At 45.0% G+C, this 26,191-nt stretch overlaps 2 protein-coding genes across 53 annotated transcripts in view; one reads left to right on the top strand and one right to left on the bottom strand.

Moving 5' to 3' along the window:
- LOC118375887 (protein FAM227B-like) overlaps window positions 1-26,191 on the bottom strand; it is a 75,038-nt gene that overhangs the window by 24,654 nt on the left and 24,193 nt on the right. The gene's annotated exons all lie outside the window — the stretch shown is intronic.
- On the top strand, window positions 195-26,152 carry fgf7 (fibroblast growth factor 7). 50 transcript variants are annotated; one of them, XR_008133396.1, is made up of 7 exons: window positions 195-662; window positions 1,555-2,345; window positions 14,281-14,409; window positions 21,235-21,341; window positions 21,686-22,384; window positions 22,457-22,546; window positions 22,584-26,152. XR_008133396.1 is itself a non-coding variant. In XM_035787272.2 (5 exons), the coding sequence occupies exons 2-5, from the start codon at window positions 2,057-2,059 to the stop codon at window positions 21,899-21,901; spliced, it is 741 nt and encodes a 246-aa protein (XP_035643165.2). In that variant the 5' UTR covers window positions 195-662; window positions 1,555-2,056; the 3' UTR covers window positions 21,902-26,152. The 50 variants fall into 50 exon arrangements, 2 of the variants coding, with proteins under 2 accessions (XP_035643165.2, XP_035643166.2); XR_008133404.1 differs by having other exon boundaries at window positions 21,686-22,300; window positions 22,443-22,546; XR_008133425.1 differs by having other exon boundaries at window positions 21,686-22,300; window positions 22,443-22,546; window positions 22,853-26,152.

Consider the following 26,191-nt stretch of genomic DNA (forward strand, 5'->3'; position numbering starts at 1 on the left):
ATAGAGAGAGAGATACAGAGAGAGAGAGAGAGAGAGAGAGAGAGAGAGAGAGAGAGAGAGAGAGAGAGAGAGAGAGAGAGAGAGAGAGAGAAACAGGGGGGAACAGAAGGGGGAGTTTTGGGGCGAGGGTTGGTGATGAACGGGGTACTCTCTCCCTCTCGCTCTCTCCCTCTCACTCTCTCCCTCTCTCTCTCCCTCTCTGTCTCCCTCTCTCTCCACCAGTGACAGCTGAGTGGCTGGGAGCTAATTGCTGTTGCGTGAGGTCAGAGAGACATTTATCTGACTGAGCTAGCCTTCCCTGCTAGCCCACAACAGACAGACAGACGGACAGGGAGGATGTTGCACAGCTCACACTACAGAGAGGAGAGACTGGCTGCTAAAGCACTGACTAACTGAGAAGTCCCAGGGACATGCACACACATACATACACTCTATCTCTCTCTCTCTCTCTCTCTCTCTCTCTCTCTCTCTCTCTCTCTCTCTCTCTCTCTCTCTCACACACACACATACATCCACATACCCACAGACTCCTCTGACACACACACACCTACACACACAGCTTGTGTGTAAGTAATCAGGAGCAGTGGGATCACAGTAACTCTAAAGCTTCTAAGGAAGAGGAACGCCACTAACTGTTTCATCTCTGGACGCTCAATACTAATGTAAGTTTTTATTACAACTTTATTCAACTCATCTCTATTCGTTCTCTTTATATTCTATTTACATTTTATTGAACCAGTCAATTCAGTTAAGAACTGCTCTGCAGTAAGAAAACTTTTAGGAAATATATTAGGAAATGAATTAAGAGTTGTTGGATTATTTGTGATTTAGTGAATTGATGAGTGAATGTGTGTATAGGAGCTCAGAGTTTGGTGAGGTTTCTGTTTATCTGCTGAGACTGACTGAAAGTCTACAGACGTGTTGCAGACAGATACAGATATTACAGATAGAGGTTAGAGATATATATAGAAATATAGAGATAGCAGCTCTAGGATATTTCCATCTATCCACACACGCATCTTTAGAGAATCACATCTTGAGCTGGCATCTTTAGAGAATCACATCTTGAGCTGGCATCTTTAGAGAATCACATCTTGAGGATGCACAGCTTCCATTTCCATTTCCAGACAACTCTGTCTGAGACAAATGACAACCACAAGGTAGCAGAGACCGATAGAGCCATTGACAACACAATCTATGAAATCGGACATATCACAATTGTTGCTAACCGAATAGGTTTTGAAAGCACAGATCAGTAAGGTACAGTACAGTAGGCAGTAGACTGGGCTGGGGACAGTTTGGTAAACCACTACACACTGGGATTAAGAAGGACCGGGTACTAGAGCAAGGTTACAAACCTAAAGCAGATGTCCAGTGTTACATTCAGCACTGCAGCTCAACTCCTCACTTTAACACTGTCTGGGAATCATAGACTATCCAAGTGGGAGTGAGTTGTAGTATGCTGTAGATCCACATCCACTGGACTGCTGTCTAAATTACAGGCTATTGAAATTGCAGACATCTAACACACACTAACATCCTTCTCTTCCACAGCTCTGGCCTCCACAGAACCCCTGAAACATCCGGAAACAGACGGAAGCAGACAAGACCATGTCTGCTGTTGGATGACGGTCTCCTCTGCCGGAATCACACAGCCGACACACACAGTGAGGATTACACTGAGACAGACTGACAGACATCAACATAAAGACTGACCTCATTCATACAGAGAGACAGTGAGACAGACGGACATCAACCTACAGCCTTGTGTCCTTACAACAGAGAGACAGACAACAACTCCAAACAGAGAGAGACATCACACAAGTGCCTGGTCACTCTCTAACCCTCCTACCCTTCACCCACTCCACCTCCCACCAGCTGGCCTCAGCACCCCAGCCAGGGGTTACAGGTCATAGGTCAGGGGGACCAGCCCATCCAGGCTCCTAGTGAACAGCGCTAGGAGGGCACTGTCTGGCACTCTGTTCTGTTCTGTCTGCCGGAGCAGACAGCAGTATTTCAGCATGTTGCCCGTGGCGCCCCACAGCAGTGCATTATAATGCCCAGATGGATGCCACTGCCATGCAACCTGCCTAACTTGCTGTCGGCACTGTACCTTCACATCATCTTCCTGCTGGGCAGCGTGTGTGTGGTCTGCAGCAACTGCACACCCGAGCAGCTAGCCGCCATCATGAACTGCTCCAAGCACGAGCGCCATGCACGGAACTACGACTACATGGAAGGGGGAGATGTACGCATACGACAGCTGTTCAGCCGGACACAGTGGTTCCTTACCGTTGACGACTACGGCAACATCAACGGGACACAAGACCCCACCAACTGTTACAGTAAGACCACTGTTTCCCCTATATACGCCGGCACACCGCCGCTAAATCGTGCCCGCTTCTGTTAAATAGTGGCCTCCGCTGTTAAATAGTGGCCTCCGCTGTTAAATAGTGGCCTCCGCTGTTAAATAGTGGCCTCCGCTGTTAAATAGTGGCCTCCGCTGTTAAATAGTGGCCTCCGCTGTTAAATAGTGGCCTCCGCTGTTAAATAGTGGCCTCCGCTGTTAAATAGTGGCCTCCGCTGTTAAATAGTGGCCTCTGCTGTTAAATAGTGGCCTCCGCTGTTAAATAGTGGCCTCCGCTGTTAAATAGTGGCCTCCGCTGTTAAATAGTGGCCTCCGCTGTTAAATAGTGGCCTCCGCTGTTAAATAGTGGCCTCCGCTGTTAAATAGTGGCCTCCGCTGTTAAATAGTGGCCTCCGCTGTTAAATAGTGGCCTCCGCTGTTAAATAGTGGCCTCCGCTGTTAAATAGTGGCCTCCGCTGTTAAATAGTGGCCTCCGCTGTTAAATAGTGGCCTCCGCTGTTAAATAGTGGCCTCCTCTGTTAAATAGTGGCCTCTGTTAAATAGTGGCCTCCGCTGTTAAATAGTGGCCTCCGCTGTTAAATAGTGCTGTTAAATAGTGGCCTCCGCTGTTAAATAGTGGCCTCCGCTGTTAAATAGTGGCCTCCGCTGTTAAATAGTGGCCTCCGCTGTTAAATAGTGGCCTCCGCTGTTAAATAGTGGCCTCCGCTGTTAAATAGTGGCCTCCGCTGTTAAATAGTGGCCTCCGCTGTTAAATAGTGGCCTCCGCTGTTAAATAGTGGCCTGTTAAATAGTCTCCGCTGTTAAATAGTGGCCTCCGCTGTTAAATAGTGGCCTCCGCTGTTAAAAGTGGCCTCCGCTGTTAAATAGTGGCCTCCGCTGTTAAATAGTGGCCTCCGCTGTTAAATAGTGGCCTCCGCTGTTAAATAGTGGCCTCCGCTGTTAAATAGTGGCCTCCGCTGTTAAATAGTGGCCTCCGCTGTTAAATAGTGCCTCCTCTGTTAAATACCCCTGTTAAATAGTGGCCTCCGCTGTTAAATAGTGGCCTCCGCTGTTAAATAGTGGCCTCCGCTGTTAAATAGTGGCCTCCGCTGTTAAATAGTGGCCTCCGCTGTTAAATAGTGGCCTCCGCTGTTAAATAGTGGCCTCCGCTGTTAAATAGACTGTTAAATCTGGCCTCCGCTGTTAAATAGTGGCCTCCGCTGTTAAATAGTGGCCTCCCTAGTGGCCTCCGCTGTTAAATAGTGGCCTCCGCTGTTAAATAGTGGCCTCCGCTGTTAAATAGTGGCCTCCGCTGTTAAATAGTGGCCTCCGCTGTTAAATAGTGGCCTCCGCTGTTAAATAGTGGCCTCCGCTGTTAAATAGTGGCCTCCGCTGTTAAATAGTGGCCTCCGCTGTTAAATAGTGGCCGCCGCTGTTAAATAGTGGCCTCCGCTGTTAAATAGTGGCCTCCGCTGTTAAATAGTGGCCTCCGCTGTTAAATCCGCTGTTAAATAGTGGCCTCCGCTAAATTAAATAGTGGCCTCCGCTGTTAAATAGTGGCCTCCGCTGTTAAATAGTGGCCTCCGCTGTTAAATAGTGGCCTCCGCTGTTAAATAGTGGCCTCCGCTGTTAAATAGTGGCCTCCGCTGTTAAATAGTGGCCTCCGCTGTTAAATAGTGGCCGCCGCTGTAAAAAAAAGAATGTTGATGTATAGATGTATTCCCCAGGAAGACCCAATCTACCCCCTCATGCCAACTGTTGCAATAAGACTGATCTATATACTGTATATCTATCTATACAACCCCACCAACTGTTACAGTGAGACTGATCTATATACTTTGTATATCTATCTATAAAACCCCACCAACTGTTACAGTGAGACTGATCTATACACTCTATAGGGCGGCAGGCAATTTTTGGTGTGGGCCCCTGGGCCCCGATCAAATAGGGGCTCCTGGAACAAAATTAACCGCTGGGTTAGAGCATTGAGCCAGAAACCGACAGGTCCCTAGTTCGAATCCCCGAACCGACAAGGTGAAAATCTGTTGATGTACCCTTGAGCAAGGCACTTAGCCCTAATTAACCCTGAACCTGGCAACTGTTACAGTAAGAATGTTCTATCTAGTGTATATCTATATCTATAAGACCCGCCAAATGTTACAGTAATGTTACAGATCCAAATGTTATATTATATGTTTTATACCCCCTTAATTGCTACAGTAAGGCTGGTTTTATTATCCACATCTTAACATCTACAGTATGTGTTGTCTTAGGACTCATCACTTCAATAGAATTCAATCAAACAAACTCATATTGCGCAGGTTGTAGTTTGTAAACAAAGATAGATCCTGCGTAAACTGGTGGGGCAGGTTTGATTGAATTCCAGTCTGTGTTGTAGGATTCATCTCTTACTAACAGGTGGCTCTGAGTGGACTCTCAGCAACAGTAGATGTAGAGAGGGTGACTTATACATTCTACTCACTGTATATTTATGGGCTGCTTTAGACTCTCAGACATGTCTAAACATTTTTACGGCTGATGTGTTACTGCTAATAACAATATGGTTGAGCAATGTCCACGTTGCTGAGATCTTAGTCACTCATGTCTAGTCAGAGATAGAGAGAGAGAGAGAAAGCAATAGAGAGAGAGAGAGAGAGAGAGAGAGAGAAATAGAGAGGGGGAAACCAAAAACAAATAGAGGGAGAGAAACCATGAAACAGAGAGACAGAGAGCTCAGCTGGCAGATTCCTCTGTGTCTATGTGAGTTATCTCCCAGTCTGTTGAGTGAGTAATAAGGCTGTTGGAACACAGTCATATAGCAGCTAGCTCTCTCCCCTCTGGGACTCCCTGGAGCAGCCTGATGTTATTGTCCAATGTTCCCTCTGCAGTGTAATCACACTAGTAATGGGTCATGTGTCTCTGTTAGGGCAGCCAAAGTGACAGAGGTAAAGTGAAGCAGGTGTGGGCTCTGGCAGAGCCAACCATAACACCATGTAAACACAGCCACTAATGAAGTAAACCAAGGGGCTGGGAGTTGGGGCTGGAGATGCAGACGGCCAGGACAAATGAACTGGCATGATACACGCACGCACCCACGCACATATTAAACACCTCAGTGAAGTAGCCCAAGCTGACCTAGTCTATCCACAGAGATACGGGTTTCGTATGTGGGAGTGTGACATCAAAACAATCACTCTATAGGTTTCAATAATGTCTGTCTGTCTGTCTGTCTGTCTGTCTGTCTGTCTGTCTGTCTGTCTGTCTGTCTGCTCACCTGCCCGTCTGCCTGCCTCCCTCCCTGCCTGTCTGTATATCTGTCTGTGTGTCAGTGGAATGCTGGCATGACCAGGGTAGCCTGTCTACCTGTCTGTCTGCTCACACGCCCGCCTGTCTATCTATCTATCTATCTGTCTGTCTGCCTGCTCACCTGTCCATATGCCTGTCTATCTGGCTGTGGAATGTTGGCGTGACCAGGGTAGCCTGTCTATCTGGCTGTGGAATGTTGGCGTGACCAGGGTAGCCTGTCTATCTGGCTGTGGAATGTTGGCGTGACCAGGGTAGACTGTCTATCTGGCTGTGGAATGTTGTCGTGACCAGGGTAGCCTGTCTATCTGGCTGTGGAATGTTGTCGTGACCAGGGTAGCCTGTCTACCTGTCTATCTGGCAGTGGAATGTTGGTGTGACCAGGGTAGCCTGTCTATCTGTGGAATGTTGGCGTGACCAGGGAAGCCTGTCTACCTGGCTGTGGGATGTTGGCGTGACCAGGGTAGCCTGTCTATCTGGCTGTGGAATGTTGGCGTGACCAGGGTAGCCTGTCTATCTGGCTGTGGAATGTTGGCGTGACCAGGGTAGACTGTCTATCTGGCTGTGGAACGTTGGTGTGACCAGGGTAGCCTGTCTATCTGTGGAATGTTGGCGTGACCAGGGAAGCCTGTCTACCTGGCTGTGGGATGTTGGCGTGACCAGGGAAGCCTGTCTATCTGGCTGTGGAATGTTGGCGTGACCAGGGTAGCCTGTCTGTCTGTCTGTGGAATGTTGGCGTGACCAGGGAAGCCTGTCTATCTGGCTGTGGAATGTTGGTGTGACCAGGGAAGCCTGTCTATCTGGCTGTGGAATGTTGGTGTGACCAGGGAAGCCTGTCTATCTGGCTGTGGAATGTTGGTGTGACCAGGGAAGCCTGTCTATCTGGCTGTGGAATGTTGGTGTGACCAGGGAAGCCTGTCTATCTGGCTGTGGAATGTTGGCGTGACCAGGGAAGCCTGTCTATCTGGCTGTGGAATGTTGGCGTGACCGGGGAACCCTGTCTATCTGGCTGTGGAATGTTGGTGTGACCAGGGAAGCCTCTGTCTCTGGTGAGGAGGGGGAAGATGAGTCTTGCGAAACAAAAACTGGCCTTGAAAAGCAGAGAAATGGATCCACCCAGATGTGTCTGACAATGGCACGCAGGGAGACATGCAGGCACGCACACACACACACACGCAAACGCACACACACACACACAGGCCTTTGAAGAGCCCAGCATGGGCATGAATACAGCTAATAAATATTTGATTCATATTGCTCTGTTCCTGTCTGGCCTAGCCTGGTCTGGGCTGGGGTAAGGTGGGGTGAGCTGGGCTGGGCTGAGCAGGGCCGAGGTGAAGTGAGGTGAGGTGGGCTGTGCAGGGCAGGGCCGAGGTGAAGTGAGGTGAGGTGGGCTGGGCAGGGCAGGGCCAATGTGAAGTGAGGTGAGGTGAGGTGGGCAGGGCCGAGGTGAAGTGAGGTGGGCTGGGCAGGGCCGAGGTGAAGTGAGGTGAGGTGGGCTGAGCAGGGCCGAGGTGAAGTGAGGTGAGGTGGGCTGAGCAGGGCCGAGGTGAAGTGAGGTGGGGTGAGGTGGGCTGGGCAGGGCAGGGCCGAGGTGAAGTGAGGTGAGGTGGGCTGGGCAGGGCTGAGGTGAAGTGAGGTGGGGTGAGGTGGGCTGGGCAGGGCAGGGCAGGGCCGAGGTGAAGTGAGGTGAGATGGGCTGGGCAGGGCAGGGCTGAGGTGAAGTGAGGTGAGGTGGGCTGGGCAGGGCTGAGGTGAAGTGAGGTGGGCTGGGCAGGGCAGGGCAGGGCCGAGGTGAAGTGAGGTGGGGTGAGGTGGGCTGAGCAGGGCCGAGGTGAGGTGGGGTGGGCTGGGCTGAGCAGGGCCGAGGTGAAGTGAGTTGGGGTGAGGTGGGCTGGGCTGGGCTGAGCAGGGCCGAGGTGAGGTGGGGTGGGCTGGGCAGGGCCGAGGTGAAGTGAGGTGGGGTGAGGTGGGCTGGGCAGGGCAGGGCCGAGGTGAAGTGAGGTGGGGTGAGGTGGGCTGGGCAGGGCCCAGGTGAAGTGAGGGGGGCTGGGCAGGGCCGAGGTGAAGTGAGGTGGGCTGAGCAGGGCCGAGGTGAAGTGAGGTGGGGTGAGGTGGGCTGGGCAGGGCCGAGGTGAGGTGGGGTGAGGTGGGCTGGGCAGGGCAGGGCAGGGCCGAGGTGAAGTGAGGTGAGGTGGGCTGAGCAGGGCCGAGGTGGGGTGAGGTGGGCTGGGCAGGGCAGGGCCGAGGTGAAGTGAGGTGAGGTGGGCTGGGCAGGGCCGAGGTGAAGTGAGGTGAGGTGGGCTGAGCAGGGCCGAGGTGAAGTGAGGTGGGGTGAGATGGGCTGGGCAGTGCAGGGCCGAGGTGAAGTGAGGTGGGCAGTGCAGGGCTGAGGTGAAGTGAGGTGGGGGAGGTGGGCTAGGCAGGGCTGAGGTGAAGTGAGGTGAGGTGGGCTGGGCAGGGCCGAGGTGAAGTGAGGTGAAGTGAGGTGGGGTGAAGTGGGCAGGGCAGGGTCGAGGTGAAGTGAGGTGAAGTGAGGTGAAGTGAGGTGGGGTGAAGTGGGCAGGGCAGGGCAGGGCCGAGGTGAAGTGAGGTGAAGTGAGGAGAAGTGAGGTGGGGTGAAGTGGGCAGGGCAGGGTCGAGGTGAAGTGAGGTGAGGGGGTGAGTGAGGTGGGGTGAAGTGGGCAGGGCAGGGTCGAGGTGAAGTGAGGTGGCAGGGGGTGAAGTGAGGTGGGGTGAGATGGGCTGGGCAGGGCAGGGCCGAGGTGAAGTGAGGTGGGGTGAGGTGGGCAGGGCAGGGCAGGGCGAGGGAAGTGAGGTGAAGTGAGGTGGGGTGAAGTGGGCAGGGCAGGGCAGGGCCGAGGTGAAGTGAGGTGGGGTGAGGTGGGCAGGGCAGGGCAGGGCCGAGGTGAAGTGAGGTGGGGTGAAGTGAGGTGAAGTGAGGTGGGGTGAAGTGGGCAGGGCAGGGCCGGGGTGAAGTGAGGTGGGGTGAAGTGGGCAGGGCAGGGCCGAGGTGAAGTGAGGTGGGGCGAGGTGGGCAGGGCAGGGCCGAGGTGAAGTGAGGTGGGCTGGGCAGGGCTGAGGTGAAGTGAGATGGGGCGAGGGGCTGGGCAGGGCCGGGGTGAAGTGAGGTGGGGCGAGGTGGGCAGGGCAGGGCCGGGGTGAAGTGAGGTGGGGTGAGGTGGGCAGGGCAGGGGGTGAAGTGAGGTGGGGGACTGGGCAGGGCAGGGCACGGGCCGGTGAAGTGAGGTGGGGCAGGTGGGCAGCACAGGGCAGGGGGACTAATCAGCCTTGAACACAGGCAGGCAGGCAGGCAGGCAGGCAGGCAGGCAGGCAGGCAGACAGACAGACAGACAGACAGACAGACAGACAGACAGACAGACAGACAGACAGACAGACAGACAGACAGACAGACAGACAGTCTGTCTGTTGCTCTGTGTCTGTCTGCCTGCCTGTTGCTCTGTGTCTGTCTGTCTGCCTGTCGCTCTGTGTCGTTCTGTCTGTCTGTAGCTTGGTGTCTGTCTGTGTCACTCTGTCTGTCACTTTGTGTGTCTCCTGCTCCGTGTCTTTCTATCTGTCTGTGCACATCTGTTTATTTTTTCATATAACCTTTATTTAACTCGGCAAGTCAGTTAAGAACAAATTCTTATTTACAATGACGGCCTACGAAAAGGCAAAAGGCCTCCTGCGGGGACGGGGGCGGGGATTAAAAAAAAATATATAGGACAACACACACATCATGACAAGAGAGACAACACTACATAAGGAGAGACCTAAGACAACAACATAGCAAGGCAGCAACACATAACACAGCATGGTAGCAACATAACATGGTAGCAGCACAAAACATGGTACAAACAATATTGGGCACAGACAACAGCACAAAGGGCAAGAAGGTAGAGACAACAATACATCACGTAAAGCAGCCACAACTGTCAGAAAGAGTGTCCATGATGGAGTCTTTGAATGAATAGATTGAGATAAAACTGTCCAGTTTGAGTGTTTGTTGCAGCTCGTTCCAATCGCTAGCTGCAGTGAACTGAAAGGAGGAGCGACCCAGGGATGTGTGTGCTTTGGGACCTTTAACAGAACAGAATGTGACTGGCAGAACAGGTGTTGTATGTGGAGGATGAGGCTTCAGTAGATATCTCAGGGGGGGGCTAAAAGGGTTTTATAAATAAGCATCAACCAGTGGGTCTTGCGATGGGTTTACAGAGATGACCAGTTTACAGAGGAGTATAGAGTGCAGTGATGTGTCCTATAAGGAGCATTGGTGGCAAATCTGATGGCCGAATGGTAAAGAACATCTAGCCACTCGAGAGCACCCTTAATTAGGGCTGAGATCCTGCTAACGGGATCAATATGATAATAGCCAGTGAAAGAGCAGGGCGACAAATTCAAAAAACAGAAATCCCATAATTAAAATTCCTCAAGCATAGAAGTATTTCACACCATTTTAAAGATACACTTCTTGTTAATCCCACCACAGTCTCTGATTTCAAAAAGGCTTTTTGGTGAAAGCAGCACAAACGATTATGTTAGGTCAGAGCCAAGTCACAGAAAAACAGCCATTTTTCCAGCCAAAGAGAGGAGTCACAAAAAGCAGAAATATAGATAAAATGAATCACTAACCTTTGATGATCCTCATCAGATGACACTCATAGGACATCATGTTACACAATACATGTATGTTTTGTTCTATAAAGTGCATATTTATATCCAAAAATCTCAGTTTACATTGGCGCGTTACGTTCAGTAATGTTTTACTTCCAAAACATCCGGTGATTTTGCAGAGAGCCACATAAATTTACAGAAATACTCATAATAAACATTGATAAAAGATACAACTGTTATTCACAGAATTAAAGATATATTTCTCCTTAATGCAACCGCTGTGTCAGATTTCAAAAAAACTTTACGGAAAAAGCAAACCATGCAATAATCTGAGTACGGCACTCAGACAACAAATCAAGCCAAACAGATATCCGCCATGTTGGAGTCAACAGAAGTCAGAAATAGCATTATAAATATTCACTTACCTTTGATGATCTTCATCAGAATGCACTTCCAGGAATCTCAGTTCCACAATTAAAGTTTGATTGGTTCGATAAAGTTAATCTTTATGTCGTTTATGTTAGCGCGTTCAGCCCAGTAATCCAAATTCATGACGCACGAGCAGACGAAAAGTCTAAAAGTTCCGTTATAGTCTGTAGAAACATGTCAAACTAATTCAATCTTTAGGATGTTTTTAACATAAATCTTCAATAATGTTCCAACTGGAGAATTTCTTTGTCTTCAGAAATGCAATGTAACTCAAGCTAACTCTCACGTGGACGCGTGTCACGAGCTCATGGCCTTCTGCCAGACCACTGACTCATTCAGCTCCCATTCCCCCCTCCTTCACAGTAGAAGCATCAAACAAGGTTCTAAAGACTGTTGACATCTAGTGGAAGCCTTAGGAAGTGCAATTTAACCCCATAGACACTGTGTATTCGATAGGCCAAGAGTTTAAAAACTACAAACCTCAGATTTCCCACTTCCTGGTTGGATTTTTCTCAGGTTTTTGCCTGCCATATGAGTTATATTATACTCACAGAAGTCATTCAAACAGTTTTAGAAACTTCAGAGTGTTTTCTATCCAAATCTAATAATAATATGCATATATTAGCAACTGGGACTGAGTAGCAGGCAGTTTACTCTGGGCATGCTTTTCATCCAAACATGAAAATGCTGCCCCCTATCCCAAACAGGTTAAAGGCCTAATTCTATTTTGCCCTGTTTATCAAAAGTGTTGGAAAAACTTGTCAATAATCAACTGACTGGCTTTCTTGATGTCTATAGTATTCTCTCTGGTATGCAAACTGGTTTCCGCTCAGGTTATAGATGTGTCACTGCAACCTTAAAGGTCCTCAATGATGTCACCATTGCCTTTTATTCTAAGCAATGTTGTGCTGCTATTTTTATTGACTTGGCCAAAGCTTTTGATATGGTAGACCATTCGATTCTTGTGGGCCGGCTAAGGAGTATTGGTGTCTCTGACCTGGTTAGCCTGGTTTGCTAACTACCTCTCTCAAAGAGCTCAGTTATTAAAGTCAGAAAATCTGCTGTATCAGCCACTGCCTGTCATCAAGGGAGTACCTCAAGGCTCAATCCTAGGCGCCATGCTCTTCTCAATTTACATCAACAACATAGCTCAGGCAGTAGAAAGCCCTCTCATCCATTTAAATGAAGATGATACAGTCTGATACTCAGCTGGCCCCTCCCCGGATTTTGTGTTAACAACAAAGCTTTCTTAGTGTCCAAGTTTTCTCTACCCATAACAGTTAGGATCAGCTTGATCTCCCCCTTTAAATAAAGGACGAACCGTGGCTGCCTTCCAAGCAATGAGAACCTCCCCAGAAAGGAGAGACATGTTAAAAAGGTCGGAGATAGGCTTTGTGATGATAGGGGCAGCAACCTTAAAGAAGAAAGGGTCTAAACCATCTCACCCAGATGGTTATTTGGGGTCAAGTTTCAGGAGCTCCTTTAGCACCTTGGGCTCAGTGACTGCCTGCAGGGAGAAACTTTGTTGCGGGGCAGGGAAAAAAAGAGGGAGAAGCATCTGGGATACTCACATTAGAAGGGGTGGAAGACTAGGAAATGTTGCACGGGCAAGGAGGCATGGCTGAGTCAAATAGGAATCCTGACTTAATGAAGTGGTGATTAAAGAGCTCAGCCATGTGCTTCTTGTCAGTAACAACCACATCATTAACTTTAAGGGACATGGGCAGCTGTGAGGGGGAGGGTTTATTCTCCAGGTCTTTGACCGTTTTCCAGAACTTCTTGGGGTTAGACCCACAGAGAGAGAACTGCTCCTTAAAGTAACTAACTTTGGCCTTCCGGATAGCCTGAGTGTACTTATTTCTCATTTGCCAGAATGAGAGCCAGTCAGTATAAGGGCACAAGGTGAGACCCAGTTGCAGACATGGGAGGCAGATGGTTTGAGTCTTTGATATTTATTAGTAATCCAAAAGGGGTAGGGAAGAGAATGGTCGTGGACAAGCAAAAGGTCCAAACTAGTTCAGAGTCCAGGCGGTACAGCGTGGCAGGCAGGCTCAAGGTCAGGGCGGGCAGAATGATCAGGCAGGTGGGTACAGAGTCCAGGCGGTACAGCGTGGCAGGCAGGCTCAAGGTCAGGGCGGGCAGAATGATCAGGCAGGTGGGTACAGAGTCCAGGCGGTACAGCGTGGCAGGCAGGCTCAAGGTCAGAGCGGGCAGAATGATCAGGCAGGTGGGTACAGATTCCAGGCGGTACAGCGTGGCAGGCAGGCTCAAGGTCAGGGTGGGCAAAATGATCAGGCAGGTGGGTACAGAGTCCAGAAAACAGGCAAGGGTCAAAACCGGGAGGACTAGCAAAAGAGAATAGAAAAGGCAGGCGCACCGGAAAAACACTCTGGTTGAATTGGAACATAAGACACCTGGAAGGGGTGGAGACAAGCACAAGACAGGTGAAACAGATCAGAGGTTGACAGCCAGCCTGAGAATGCGTGTGCCAAGCCTTTCGCCAAATGCAATTCTTAAGGTGGAGTAACTCTGCAAGATCACGGTCGAACCAGGGGCTGAACCTGTTTTTAATTCTCATTTTCTTTATGGAGGTGTGTTTGTTAACAATACCACTGAAAATATAAAAAAAGAAAGTCCTAGCGTCTTCGACAGAGGGGTCAAGTAGATTCTATACCATTTTACAGAGGTCAGTTCATGAAGAAAGGTTTGCTCATTAAAGTCTTTTAGCAAGTGTCTTTGACAAATCAGGACATGTTGTTTCACTGAGCAGCCATTACGAACACAGGCTGTAAAACACTGATCACTAAGGTCATTAAAGAAAACACCAGACTGATATTTAGCAGGATTATTTGTGAGGAAAACATCAAGAAGAGTAGCTTTTTCTGGGTGTTTGAAGTCATACCTTGTGGGATTGGTAATAATCTGATAAAGATTTAGGGAGTCCCATTGCTTTAGGACTTGGTCAGGTGGTTTAAGCATGTCCCAGTTTAGGTCAGGAGGACAATTTCATACTTAGTGTAAGGGGCCAGTAGAGATCTTAGGGCAGGTAGGGTACAGGCCAGTGTTGATGGAGGACGATAGCGCCCAGCAACAGTCAACAAAGAGCTATTTGAAAGTTTAATACTTAAAACCAGCAAATCAAATAGTTTGGGGACAGACTTGGTGGAGGAGACAACCGAGCACTGAAGGTGATCCTTGGTAAATATTGCCACTCCCCCAACTTTGGAAGATTTGTCTCTCCCAAAAAGGTTATAAACAGAAAGGTTGGCATCAGTTCTCAAAACACTCTTTCTTAACCACGTCTCAGTAATGACCAACACATCTGGATTGGAGCTGTGAACCCACACTTTCAACTGATCCATTTTAGGTAATAAGCTTCTAGTGTTAACGTGCAGAAAACCCAGGCTTTTACGAGAGCAGAAATCAGTGATGAAGATATCAGAGCACAAGTCAGAATTGGGGCTAGCAACTGTAGATGTCATCAACAGTAATACAATCAAGGCATGGCATAGGACAGGGAGAGCTCTGCAGTGCTGATTTATGACATCTTTATGACAATTTTTTAAAAGAGTCATTCGCCCCAACAGTGCCTGTGTGCTGGAGTGGAGAGAAAGCTCGGGAGAGGGGATACCTGTACCAGACAGGGGGAGACAACATGGCAGACGGGGAACAGATCACCAGGTGGAATCCAAGCAGCAGTGCAGCAGGCAATGGGAGTAGGTGTTACACCCGCTTGGGAGAAGCTTTTATTCTGGAGGAAGATTTATTTTCAAGGCCTCTGGGTTTGGGTGGGGTAGCCTTTCGAAGCCTTTGAGACATTTGATTGGCTCAAAGGCTCAGACACCTCTCGTTTCACACGTCACTGATAATTGAAGTTGTATCTCTTTGTCCTAGCAAGCTTGGTAGCTTTCAGTCCTTATAAAGTAAAATATATAATTGAAATCTATGTCTTCTTGGCTTTTGAAAGTAAAAAATAGCTTCAGAGAGAATTACTCACTGAGTTCCAGGTTGGATGGTGTTTTCAGGTTTCTGTTTGTTTCCCAGAGCATTTGCTGTATAGTTTGGGAATAATAATCCTTGGGTGTAGGAAGCATTCCAGGTAATTCCGTCCAAAATCAGGTTGTAGGGTTGGAGTTTTGATTTGGAGTGAAGGTTATGTTGTTTAGGGTAGCATCCAGTATCTGTCTCTGCCAAAAAATCTAAGTTTGTCTAACTCTAAATCTATAAATATTTTAAAAACATGCTGAAAACGTGGGACTCTCTCTCTCTCTCTCTCTCTCTCTCTCTCTCTCTCTCTCTCTCTCTCTCTCTCTCTCTCTCTCTCTCTCTCTCTCTCTCTCTCTCTCTCTCTCTCTCTCTCTCTCTCTCTCTCTCTCTCTCTCTCTCTCTCTCTCTCTCTCTCTCTCTCTCTCTCTCTCTCTCTCTCTCTCTCTGCGTGCTACATAAAATAATCTAAAATGCATTTAGCATTGAGGATGTACTGCAGTTATTTTCATAAAATGTTTCTGCCTAACATGATTGACCTGAGCTGCTCCTGGAACCAGCACACAGGCACTGGTATTAAAGATCTCACAGCGTGCAGCGCTGTTACAAACACTGCCAGTTACAGACGCACAGGCGAAAACCACAGCACTGGTGTTTCTCAGCCACACACACACACAGTCAAATATATTGATAAAAGTCACCTTGTCCGAGAGAGATTTACATGGTTATTAAAACGTCACGTCTGGGTAAGCCTCCACGAAACACAGCCCTTATTTTAAGTGTTTCTAAAATTTCCCTATGAGAAAAATGAATGGAGGAAAAATTATTGGAACCATTTCCCTGTTTGACAGCTAGGTTTTATGGGTATTATGACACCTCCACTGTGGGGCTCTATTGGTTCCTTAAAACTTCTTTGGGATAGGGGGCAGTATTTTTACGTTCGGATGAAAAGCGTGCCCAAAGTAAACTGCCTGTTTCTCAGGCCCAGAAGCTAGAATATGCATATAATTGGTAGATTTAGATAGAAAACACTCACAAAGTTTGTGAGTATAACAGAACCCCCAAAAAAAAACATTCAGCTTACCACTATTTTCAATGGCTAGTACTATAATTATAAGCCCAAGTCCTCCCAAATTGCAGTCCACTAGATGTCAACAGTCTTTAGAAAGAGTTTCAGGCTAGTTTTTGGAATAATGATCCAGAAATTGTAGTTTTTCTAGGTGGCTCTCATTTTGGCTGTAGTGTTTTCAAGCACGTGGAAGAAAGCGCGTTCTTTCTTATTTATCTCCGGTAATGAACACACTATTTTCCGTCTTAAATTGTATAGTTTATTTGCGTATTAGGATACCTATGGTTTGATTATAAACATTGTTTGACTTGTTTTGGAAAAGTTTATTAGTAACGTTTGGGATTCATTTTGTATGCATTTTGATGGAGGGAAACTGGATGGATTATTGACTGAAGCGCGCCAGCTAAACTGAGTTTTTATTTATTTATTTTAAAAAATTGTACCTTTATTTAACTAGGCAAGAACAAATTCTTATTTTCAATGACGGCCTAGGAACAGTGGGTTAACTGCCTGTTCAGGGGCAGAACGACAGATTTGTACCTTGTCAGCTCGGGGGTTTGAACTTGCAACCTTCCGGTTACTTCCGGTTACTAGTCCAACGCTCTAACCACTAGGCTACCCTATATCTACACTACCCTAATGTCATGTAGGCTATAGATACAATATATCCATAATAATGTTATGTAGGCTGTAGCTACACTATCCATAATGTCATGTAGGCTATAGATACACTATATCCATAATAATGTTTGTTGTAGGCTATATCTACACTATCCATAATAATGTTATGTAGGCTATAGATACACTATCCATAATGATGTCATGTAGGCTATAGATACACTATCCATAATAATGTTATGTAGGCTATAGATACACTATCCATAATGATGTCATGTAGGCTATATCTACACTATCCATAATAATGTCATGTAGGCTATAGATACACTATCCATAATGATGTCATGTAGGCTATAGATACACTATCCATAATGATGTCATGTAGGCTATATCTACACTATCCATAATAATGTTATGTAGGCTATAGATACACTATCCATAATGATGTCATGTAGGCTATATCTACACTATCCATAATAATGTTATGTAGGCTATAGATACACTATCCATAATGATGTCATGTAGGCTATATCTACACTATCCATAATAATGTCATGTAGGCTATAGATACACTATCCATAATAATGTCATGTAGGCTATAGATACACTATCCATAATAATGTCATGTAGGCTATAGATACACTATCCATAATGATGTCATGTAGGCTATAGATACACTATCCATAATAATGTCATGTAGGCTATAGATACACTATCCATAATAATGTCATGTAGGCTATAGATACACTATCCATAATGTCATGTAGGCTATAGCTACACTACCCATAATGTCATGTAGGCTATAGATACACTATATCCATAATAATGTTATGTAGGCTATAGCTACACTGTATCCATAATAATGTTATGTAGGCTATAGATACACTGTATCCATAATAATGTCATGTAGGCTATAGATACACTGTATCCATAATAATGTTATGTAGGCTATAGCTACACTGTATCCATAATAATGTTATGTAGGCTATAGATACACTATCCATAATGTCATGTAGGCTATAGATACACTATATCCATAATAATGTCATGTAGGCTATAGCTACACTGTATCCATAATAATGTTATGTAGGCTGTAGATACACTACCCATAATGTCATGTAGGCTATAGATACACTATCCATAATAATGTTATGTAGGCTATAGCTACACTGTATCCATAATAATGTTATGTAGGCTATAGATACACTACCCATAATGTCATGTAGGCTATAGATACACTATATCCATAATAATGTTATGTAGGCTATAGATACACTATCCATAATAATGTCATGTAGGCTATAGCTACACTACCCATAATGTCATGTAAGCTATAGATACACTATATCCATAATGATGTCATGTAGGCTATAGATACACTATATCCATAATAATGTTATGTAGGCTATAGATACACTATCCATAATGTCATGTAGGCTATAGCTACACTACCCATAATGTCATGTAAGCTATAGATACACTATATCCATAATAATGCTGTAGGCTATATCTACACTATATCCATAATAATGTTGTAGGCTATATCTACACTATATCCATAATAATGTTGTAGGCTATATCTACACTATATCCATAATAATGTTATGTAGGCTATAGCTACACTATCCATAATGTCATGTAAGCTATAGCTACACTACCCATAATGTCATGTAAGCTATAGATACACTATATCCATAATAATGCTGTAGGCTATATCTACACTATATCCATAATAATGTTGTAGGCTATATCTACACTATATCCATAATAATGTTATGTAGGCTATAGCTACACTATCCATAATGTCATGTAAGCTATAGATACACTATATCCATAATAATGCTGTAGGCTATATCTACACTATATCCATAATAATGTTATGTAGGCTATATCTACACTACCCATAATGTCATGTAGGCTATACACTATATCCATAATAATTTTATGTAGGCTGTAGCTACACTATCCATAATGTCATGTACTCAAACTTAATGATGCTTGGTCATCTGTGATCATTATCTCTGAGATAGATGAACCAGAAGAGAGAGAGTTTTTGATAAACACAATGTCACTTTGAGAGTTATATTACTGTTGTCTGGGCCTGACACACACACACACACACACGCACGCACACACGCACATGCACACACACAGAGATGTTGCTCTGGAACCACTCACTCGCTATCACAACTGTGTTTTATTAACATATTAGTCCTGCGTTGGACCTGACAGCATATGTTTTGCTACGATATATACTAGACACCATTTGATGTTCTTCATGTTTAATGAACCAGTAAATTGGAAAATGAATTGTTATGCCCACTTTTCAAAAGAAAAACACTATATTATTGTAGCTTTTTACTCCTGTAATAAAACATCAAACGTATGCATGTGTAAGTATTTTTATAGCTAGGCATCGATCTAGTATCTCAGGGAAATGAGTTGATTGCTGTAGCATCCATCCAAGTTCTTTGTGTAAATACAGACATGAAAAATTATGAAGGTTTAGAAACGTGTGATTTTATGAGATTTGACAGATTGATAAATCTAGTCTACGATCCTCGTCAGTTGTTCGGTTTCACAGAGAAAGAGAGTGTTTTGTTTATCATATACTGTCTATAATATATTTAAATGCGTATAAATTATTGTGATATGTAAAGTTGACTTTAACAATTAAATAAGAGTTAAACAACTTATTTGAATAGTTGTAAATAAATCACATAAACTTTATATCTGGGTATCCCGTGAGATATCTAAATGATGTTGTTAATCTCAGCGGTGCTCCACGGACATAAAGCAAACCAACAAGCTAAAAATGTTTTTTTTTGGAGAGTGAGAGAGAGAGAGTTGAGGCATAGGCCTGAAGACTGAGGCTGGGATTGTGGCTGGGGCAGAGGTTGGGGCTGAGGATGGGGCTGGGGTGTAGCGTGCAAAGCGCAGGATAGTAGGTTGTTTTCAATCCCGGGGGAGCATGCCTAATCTGCCTCCCATATGTGGCGTGGCATGAAGCTGTGGTTTAGTAATGGCCACCCAGAGAAGAGACAGGAGGGCCTGCCTGGATACATTCAGTACATCCAGAAACCAACCTAACCGCAGACTGATTAACCACTAAGACCTTCCTGTTAGATTTATGAAAATGATCACTAAGAAGAGGAGAGGAACACTTGACTGGGATTGGCTATTAGGTCTCTATGGTCTCATACCTACTATCTGTCCTGACTGGGACTCTCTGATAGGTCCACTGTGATGGTCCTCGTCATGTGATTATTACATCATTATATATATTTAGATACTGTGGTAGTCTCTTATATCAGTACTATGATTGATAGGTATATATTGTGGGTATTGATATATTTGACAGTCTTCTGTAGTATTTAGATATTTGTCCTGTGATTGTTGGGTTTATAGGTACAGTATGTCCTCTGTGATTGTTGCTCAAAGGGTATATACAGTCCCTAGGGAAAGTCTACACACCAAAAATCCCTTTTTAGATTTAATTTTAAGGCAGCAAAATCTGAAAACTGTGCAAGGAGTGTGTAGACTTTCACTCAGCACTGTATACTATATACACTCCTCCTAGATCTGAATGAATGAAATATTCTTATTCAATACTTTCTTCTTTAAATAGTTGAATGTGCTGACCTCAAAATCACACAAAAATGATCAATGGAAATTAAATTTATCAACCCATGGAGGTCTGGCTTTGGAGTCACACTCAAAATTATAATGGAAAACCACACTACAGGCTGATCCAACTTTGATGTAATGTCCTTAAAACAAGTAAAAATGAGGCTCAGTAGTGTGTGTGGCCTCCACCTGCTTGTATGACCTCCCTACAACACCTGGGCATGCTCCTGATGAGGTGGTGGATGGTCTCCTGAGGGATCTCCTCCCAGACCTGGACTAAAGCATCCGCCAACTCCTGGACAGTCTGTGGTGCAACGTGGCGTTGGTGGATGGAGCGAGACATGATGTCCCAGATGTGCTCAATTGGATTCAGGTCTGGGGAACGGGCGGGTCAGTCCATAGCATCAATGCCTTCCTCTTGCAGGAACTGCTGACACACTCCAGCCACATGAGGTCTAGCATTGTCTTGCATTAGGAGGAACCCAGGGCCAACCGCACCAGCATATGGTCTCACAAGGGGTCTGAGGATCTCATCTCGGTACCTAATGGCAGTCAGGCTACCTCTGGCGAGCACATGGAGGGCTGTGCGGCCCCCCAAAGAAATGCCACCCCACACCATGACTGACCCACCGCCAAACCGGTCATGCTGGAGGATGTTGGAGGTCATTTTGCAGGGCTCTGGCAGTGCTCCTCCTTGCACAAAGGCCGAGGTAGCGGTCCTGCTGCTGGGTTGTTGCCCTCCTACGGCCTCCTCCACGTCTCCTGATGTACTGGCCTGTCTCCTGGTACCGCCTCCATGCTCTGGACACTACGCTGACAAACACAGCAAACTTTCTTGCCACAGCTTGCATTGATGTGCCATCCTGGATGAGCTGCACTACCTGAGCCACTTGTGTGGGTTGTAGACTCCGTCTCATGCTACCACTAGAGTGAAAGCACCGCCAGCATTCAAAAGTGACCAAAAAATCAGCCAGGAAGCATAGGAACTGAGAAGTGGTCTGTGGTCACCACCTGCAGAACTACTCCTTTATTGGGGGTGTCTTGCTAATTGCCTATAATTTCCACCTGTTGTCTATTCCATTTGCACAACAGCATGTGAAATGTATTGTCAATCAGTATTGCTTCCTAAGTGGAAAGTTTGATTTCACCGAAGTGTGATTGACTTGGAGTTACATTGGGTTGTTTAAGTGTTCCCTTTATTTTTTTGAGCAGTGCATATATATCTGCCCTCTGTCTCCTATAGGTATCCTGGAGGTCCGTACGGTGTCCGAGGGAGGAGTGTTAGCTATCAAAGGAGTGAAGAGTCAGTACTATATCTCCATGAACAGGACTGGCCTGCTGCAAGGCAAGGTAATTAACTAAACTACCTTCTCTCTGCTGGACAGGGTTGGAATGCACTGTACTGTACAGTGCCTTGTGTTATAGGTTATTTTCCTGCTGAAAGATTAATTCATTTCCCAGTGTCTGGTGGAAATCAGACCGAATCAGGTTTTCTTTTATGATTTTGCCCGTTCTTAGCTCCATTCCATTATTTTTTTTATCTTGAAAAACTCCCCAGCCCTTAACAATGACAAGCATACCCATAACATGATGCATATATAAATAGGAGAAACATTAGCAAGTTAAAAAAAAAAATGTTTACAACCCTCCTCACGCCTAATATCGTCCCATTTTGCGTCCTTATTTATTTACAGAAAATCTACAATGAGAACTGCAACTTCAAGGAGATTTTCCTAGAAAATTACTTCAACGCTTACTCGTCTGTTAAGTCGAGTAGAGACGGCAAGGAGATGTTCATTGCTCTGTCTCAAAAGGGCAGACCGCTGAGAGGGAAGAAGACCAGGAGGGAACACATCGCCTCCCACTTCATTCCCATGAAATGCAGAGAAGAGGAGAGGACTGGCGTCTGAGAGAAGGAGACTGAAAAAGGAAGAGGTGACTGGAGCCTGAGAGGAAGAGAGGACTGAAAGAGGAGAGGAGGAGAGGACTGAAAGAGGAGAGGACTGAAAGAGGAGAGGAGAGGACTGAAAAAGGAGGAGATGACTGAAAGAGGAGAGGAGAGGACTGAAAGAGGAGAGGAGAGGACTGAAAGAGGAGAGGAGAGGTCTGAAAGAGGAGAGGAGAGGACTGAAAGAGGAGAGGAGAGGACTGAAAGAGGAGAGGACTGAAAGAGGAGAGGAGAGGTCTGAAAGAGGAGAGGAGAGGTCTGAAAGAGGAGAGGAGAGGTCTGAAAGAGGAGAGGAGAGGTCTGAAAGAGGAGAGGAGAGGTCTGAAAGAGGAGAGGAGAGGACTGAAAGAGGAGAGGAGAGGTCTGAAAGAGGAGAGGAGAGGACTGAAAGAAGAGAGGAGAGGACTGAAAGAAGAGAGGAGAGGTCTGAAAGAGGAAAGGAGAGGTCTGAAAGAGGAGAGGAGAGGACTGAAAGAGGAGAGGACTGAAAGAGGAGAGGAGAGGACTAAGAGGAGAGGACTGAAAGAGGAGAGGAGAGGTCTGAAAGAGGAGAGGACTGAAAGAGGAGAGGAGAGGACTGAAAGAGGAGAGGACAGAAAGAGGAGAGGTCTGAAAGAGGAGAGGAGAGGTCTGAAAGAGGAGAGGAGAGGTCTGAAAGAGGAGAGGACTGAAAGAGGAAAGGAGAGGTCTGAAAGAGGAGAGGAGAGGTCTGAAAGAGGAGAGGACTGAAAGAGGAGAGGAGAGGACTGAAAGAGGAGAGGACTGAAAGAGGAGAGGACTGAAAGACGAGAGGAGAGGACTGAAAGAAGAGAGGAGAGGACTGAAAGAAGAGAGGAGAGGACTGAAAGAAGAGAGGAGAGGACTGAAAGAGGAGAGGAGAGGACTGAAAGAGGAGAGGACTGAAAGAGGAGAGGAGAGGACTGAAAGAAGAGAGGAGAGGACTGAAAGAAGAGAGGAGAGGACTGAAAGAGGAAAGGAGAGGTCTGAAAGAGGAGAGGACTGAAAGAGGAGAGGACTGAAAGAGGAGAGGAGAATAGGACTGAAAGAGGAGGATAAGACTGAAAGAGGAGAGGACTGAAAGAGGAGGAGAGGAGAATAGAACTGAAAGAGGAGGAGAGCAGGAGAGGACTGAAAGAGGAGAGGAGAGGACTGAAAGAAGAGAGGACTGAAAGAGGAGAGGAGAATAGAACTGAAAGAGGAGGAGAGCAGGAGAGGACTGAAAGAGGAGAGGGGAGAAATGGGGCTTTAAAGGAAAAGAAGGGAGGATTGGCCTGAGAGCTGAGAGGACTGAGAGAGCAGAAAAGACAGAACAGAAAGGACTGAAGCTGTGACGTCTGGATGTAGAGACCCATGTTGGGATTCTTGGACGTTGTGACGGCTGAGCTGCAGATCTTTGTTGTATAATATAATATAATCTACCACTTCAGTCACATCATATTAGCTGTGAAACACAGAGAAAATACAACTACTCATCATGATCAACAACGCCACTCTCCTGGTCGGTACAATGTAAATAAGTTCGGTAGTTACTTATCCTTTCATGTGCCAAGGTTTTTAGTGTAAAACTGATGCACGGTCCTCCTCAGTAGTGCAAATGTTAAAGGCCCAATGCAGCTGTTCTGAGTAACAATTAAGTACCTTACTGTGATTGATTTCAATAAAAAATGTGAAAAAGAAACAACACTTGCTTCTTAGCAAAGAGCAAGTTTCTCAAGCAAGAATTTAGCTAGGACAGTATGTGAGTGGTCTGAGTGTGGAGGGGAAAACTGAAAACTAGCTGTTTGGCAGAGAGATTTGAAACCCCTCTTTCTTATTGGTGATGTCAACAGGCAGGCCAAAACTCCATCCCACCAAAACAGGCCTTTTACACTAAAAGGGAATTATCATCATTTTCACAATTTCACAGTATTATTCCAACCTCACTATGTGGAAATATATATAAAACAACAGGTAGTGGTCAATAATACTAACAATATCCTTGATTTGGATGAAGTCAAGCACTCTGTTTCAGCATACTGGTTGTTCTGGGATAAATGCAATACAGGGAAAGGAATAAGAAAAGGGATGTTTGAGAACATTCATAATAAAACTGTTCCTACTGACTGAATTCTCCAGGCAATGTCAAAATGTAATGTCAAACAAAGTAAGCTGATCAGTCACTTACTTTACTCAAGAAAAGTATTATTATTAATAATAGTTGTACTATTATACTAGTTTGACTTCCCTTATTATAGTGGCTAATAGTGTAATGAATATAGGAGAAGTAATAAAATACAGTTGGTATTTACCTGGAATTTGCAAAAACAAACAGCTGGTTATAATTTGTATTATTATGAGTGGTTCGAGCCCTGAATGCTGATTGTCTGAGAAACGTGGTATATCACCGGTATGACAAAACATGTATTTTTACTGCTCTAATTCCATTGGTTACCAGATCATAATAGCAATAAGGCACGTCAGGGGTTTGTGGTATATGGCCAATATACCACGGTGTTGCTTCATGCATAACAGCCCTTAGCTGTGGTCATATACCACACCCCCTCGGGACTTATTGCTTCATTATAGACTACTTAATCAATCAAGAAAATTGTTAACAATGTGATATCAAATGGCACCTATTGTAGTTCTCCATGTTTCATTTCATCCCAAACATTCTAAGAGCTAGTAACTGAGTAATAATTATTTGTTTCCATGTTATGTCTAAGAGCTAGTAACTGAGTAATAATTATTTGTTTCCATGTTATGTCTAAGAGCTAGTAACTGAGTAATAATTATTTGTTTCCATGTTATGTCTAAGAGCTAGTAACTGAGTAATAATTATTTGTTTCCATGTTATGTCTAAGAGCTAGTAACTGAGTAATAATTATTTGTTTCCATGTTATGTCTAAGAGCTAGTAACTGAGTAATAATTATTTGTTTCCATGTTATGTCTAAGAGCTAGTAACTGAGTAATAATTATTTGTTTCCATGTTATGTCTAAGAGCTAGTAACTGAGTAGTGATTATTTGTTTCCATGTAATGTAAGTAAATTGCAGGTAGAAAGCAGACAGTAAAATAAAGTGTAACTAAACGTAGTACAATAAGCAAACAGTTCCATATACATATTAACAGGTATGAACTGTCAGCAGAGAACAACTAAAGCAAAAACTCAGTTGGCTTGACGTTGGATCAATGTAAAGACAGACAGCAAGCTGGACTTGTCTTTTCACTGTACAAGTGTTCAAAGCATACCATATATACATACATACACAATATATCCAGTATATTGATAAATATATATGTACGAACTAAAATACATATGTAATTACATGTGACAGCTGCTCATTGACTCCCAATTAATTTACTAAGGTTTGATAATGACTGTGTACCAAATGGCACTGTATTTCCTACATATATAAAATAATGTACTTTGTGGGATAAATAAAGTATTTTTAATGTAATATAAAGTAAAGTAGTGCACTATTTAGGGAATAGAGTGCCATGTGGGACGCAGATTTAACAATGCAAGAGTGTAACGCTGATGATGCTGATGAAGTTAGCAATGATATCTGGATTAAAGTACAGAGGGACCAGAACACACAGCGTGTTAAATGTGTATGTATTACTGTATGCCTTGATCTTCCTCCACTATAATGAATGATTATATCAATTGTTAGCGTTGATCTCTGTTATGCACCTGACGTGTTAAATTATATTTTTTAAAACTTTGACATGAGGTTGTATCCCAACTAGCACCCTATTCTATATATAGAGCATTACTTTTGACTGGAGCCCTATGGACCCTGGTTAAAAGTAGTGCACTACTCAGACAATAGGGTGCCATTTGGGACGTATACAGGCTTTTTTTTTTTTTGAGACATTCCATGTTCTGCCAGATACCATAATGCTTTACTACGGTATTGTTGGTCTCACTAAGGAACTGAAGTTAACTGCAGCAACATACCAGAGGCTTCATTTAACCACTTCATTCCTTTAATCTCTTCTGTTTTGGGATGTTCCTGAAGCACATCACATATACCGTATTCGTCATCTCACGACCTACAGAAAGACCTTTTAAATAACGTTTTAACAACCTTTTAAAGACGTTCACTCTGTCTGCACAGTTACAACTAAACTGCAAAATCTCCATACTGGCCTATAACTTTTGTGTTATTATCCATTGTTGTAAGTTATTATTTGTGTTATTTATATAAAAACCAAAGATGAGTTATTATGGGGTGTTTGGAGTGTAAATTATTTATTTTTTAAGATA

Source organism: Oncorhynchus keta, unplaced genomic scaffold, assembly GCF_023373465.1.
Source record: "Oncorhynchus keta strain PuntledgeMale-10-30-2019 unplaced genomic scaffold, Oket_V2 Un_scaffold_5444_pilon_pilon, whole genome shotgun sequence".
Lineage (NCBI taxonomy): Eukaryota > Metazoa > Chordata > Actinopteri > Salmoniformes > Salmonidae > Oncorhynchus > Oncorhynchus keta.

Coding starts and splice junctions, on each gene's coding strand:
- fgf7 (XM_035787272.2), top strand. CDS start 2,057: ATGCCCAGATGGATGCCACTGCCATGCAACCTGCCTAACTTGCTGTCG. Junction 2,346..14,280: donor AGACCCCACCAACTGTTACA/GTAAGACCACTG, acceptor TCGCCCCAACAG/TGCCTGTGTGCTGGAGTGGA. Junction 14,410..21,234: donor CAGTGCAGCAGGCAATGGGA/GTAGGTGTTACA, acceptor TGTCTCCTATAG/GTATCCTGGAGGTCCGTACG.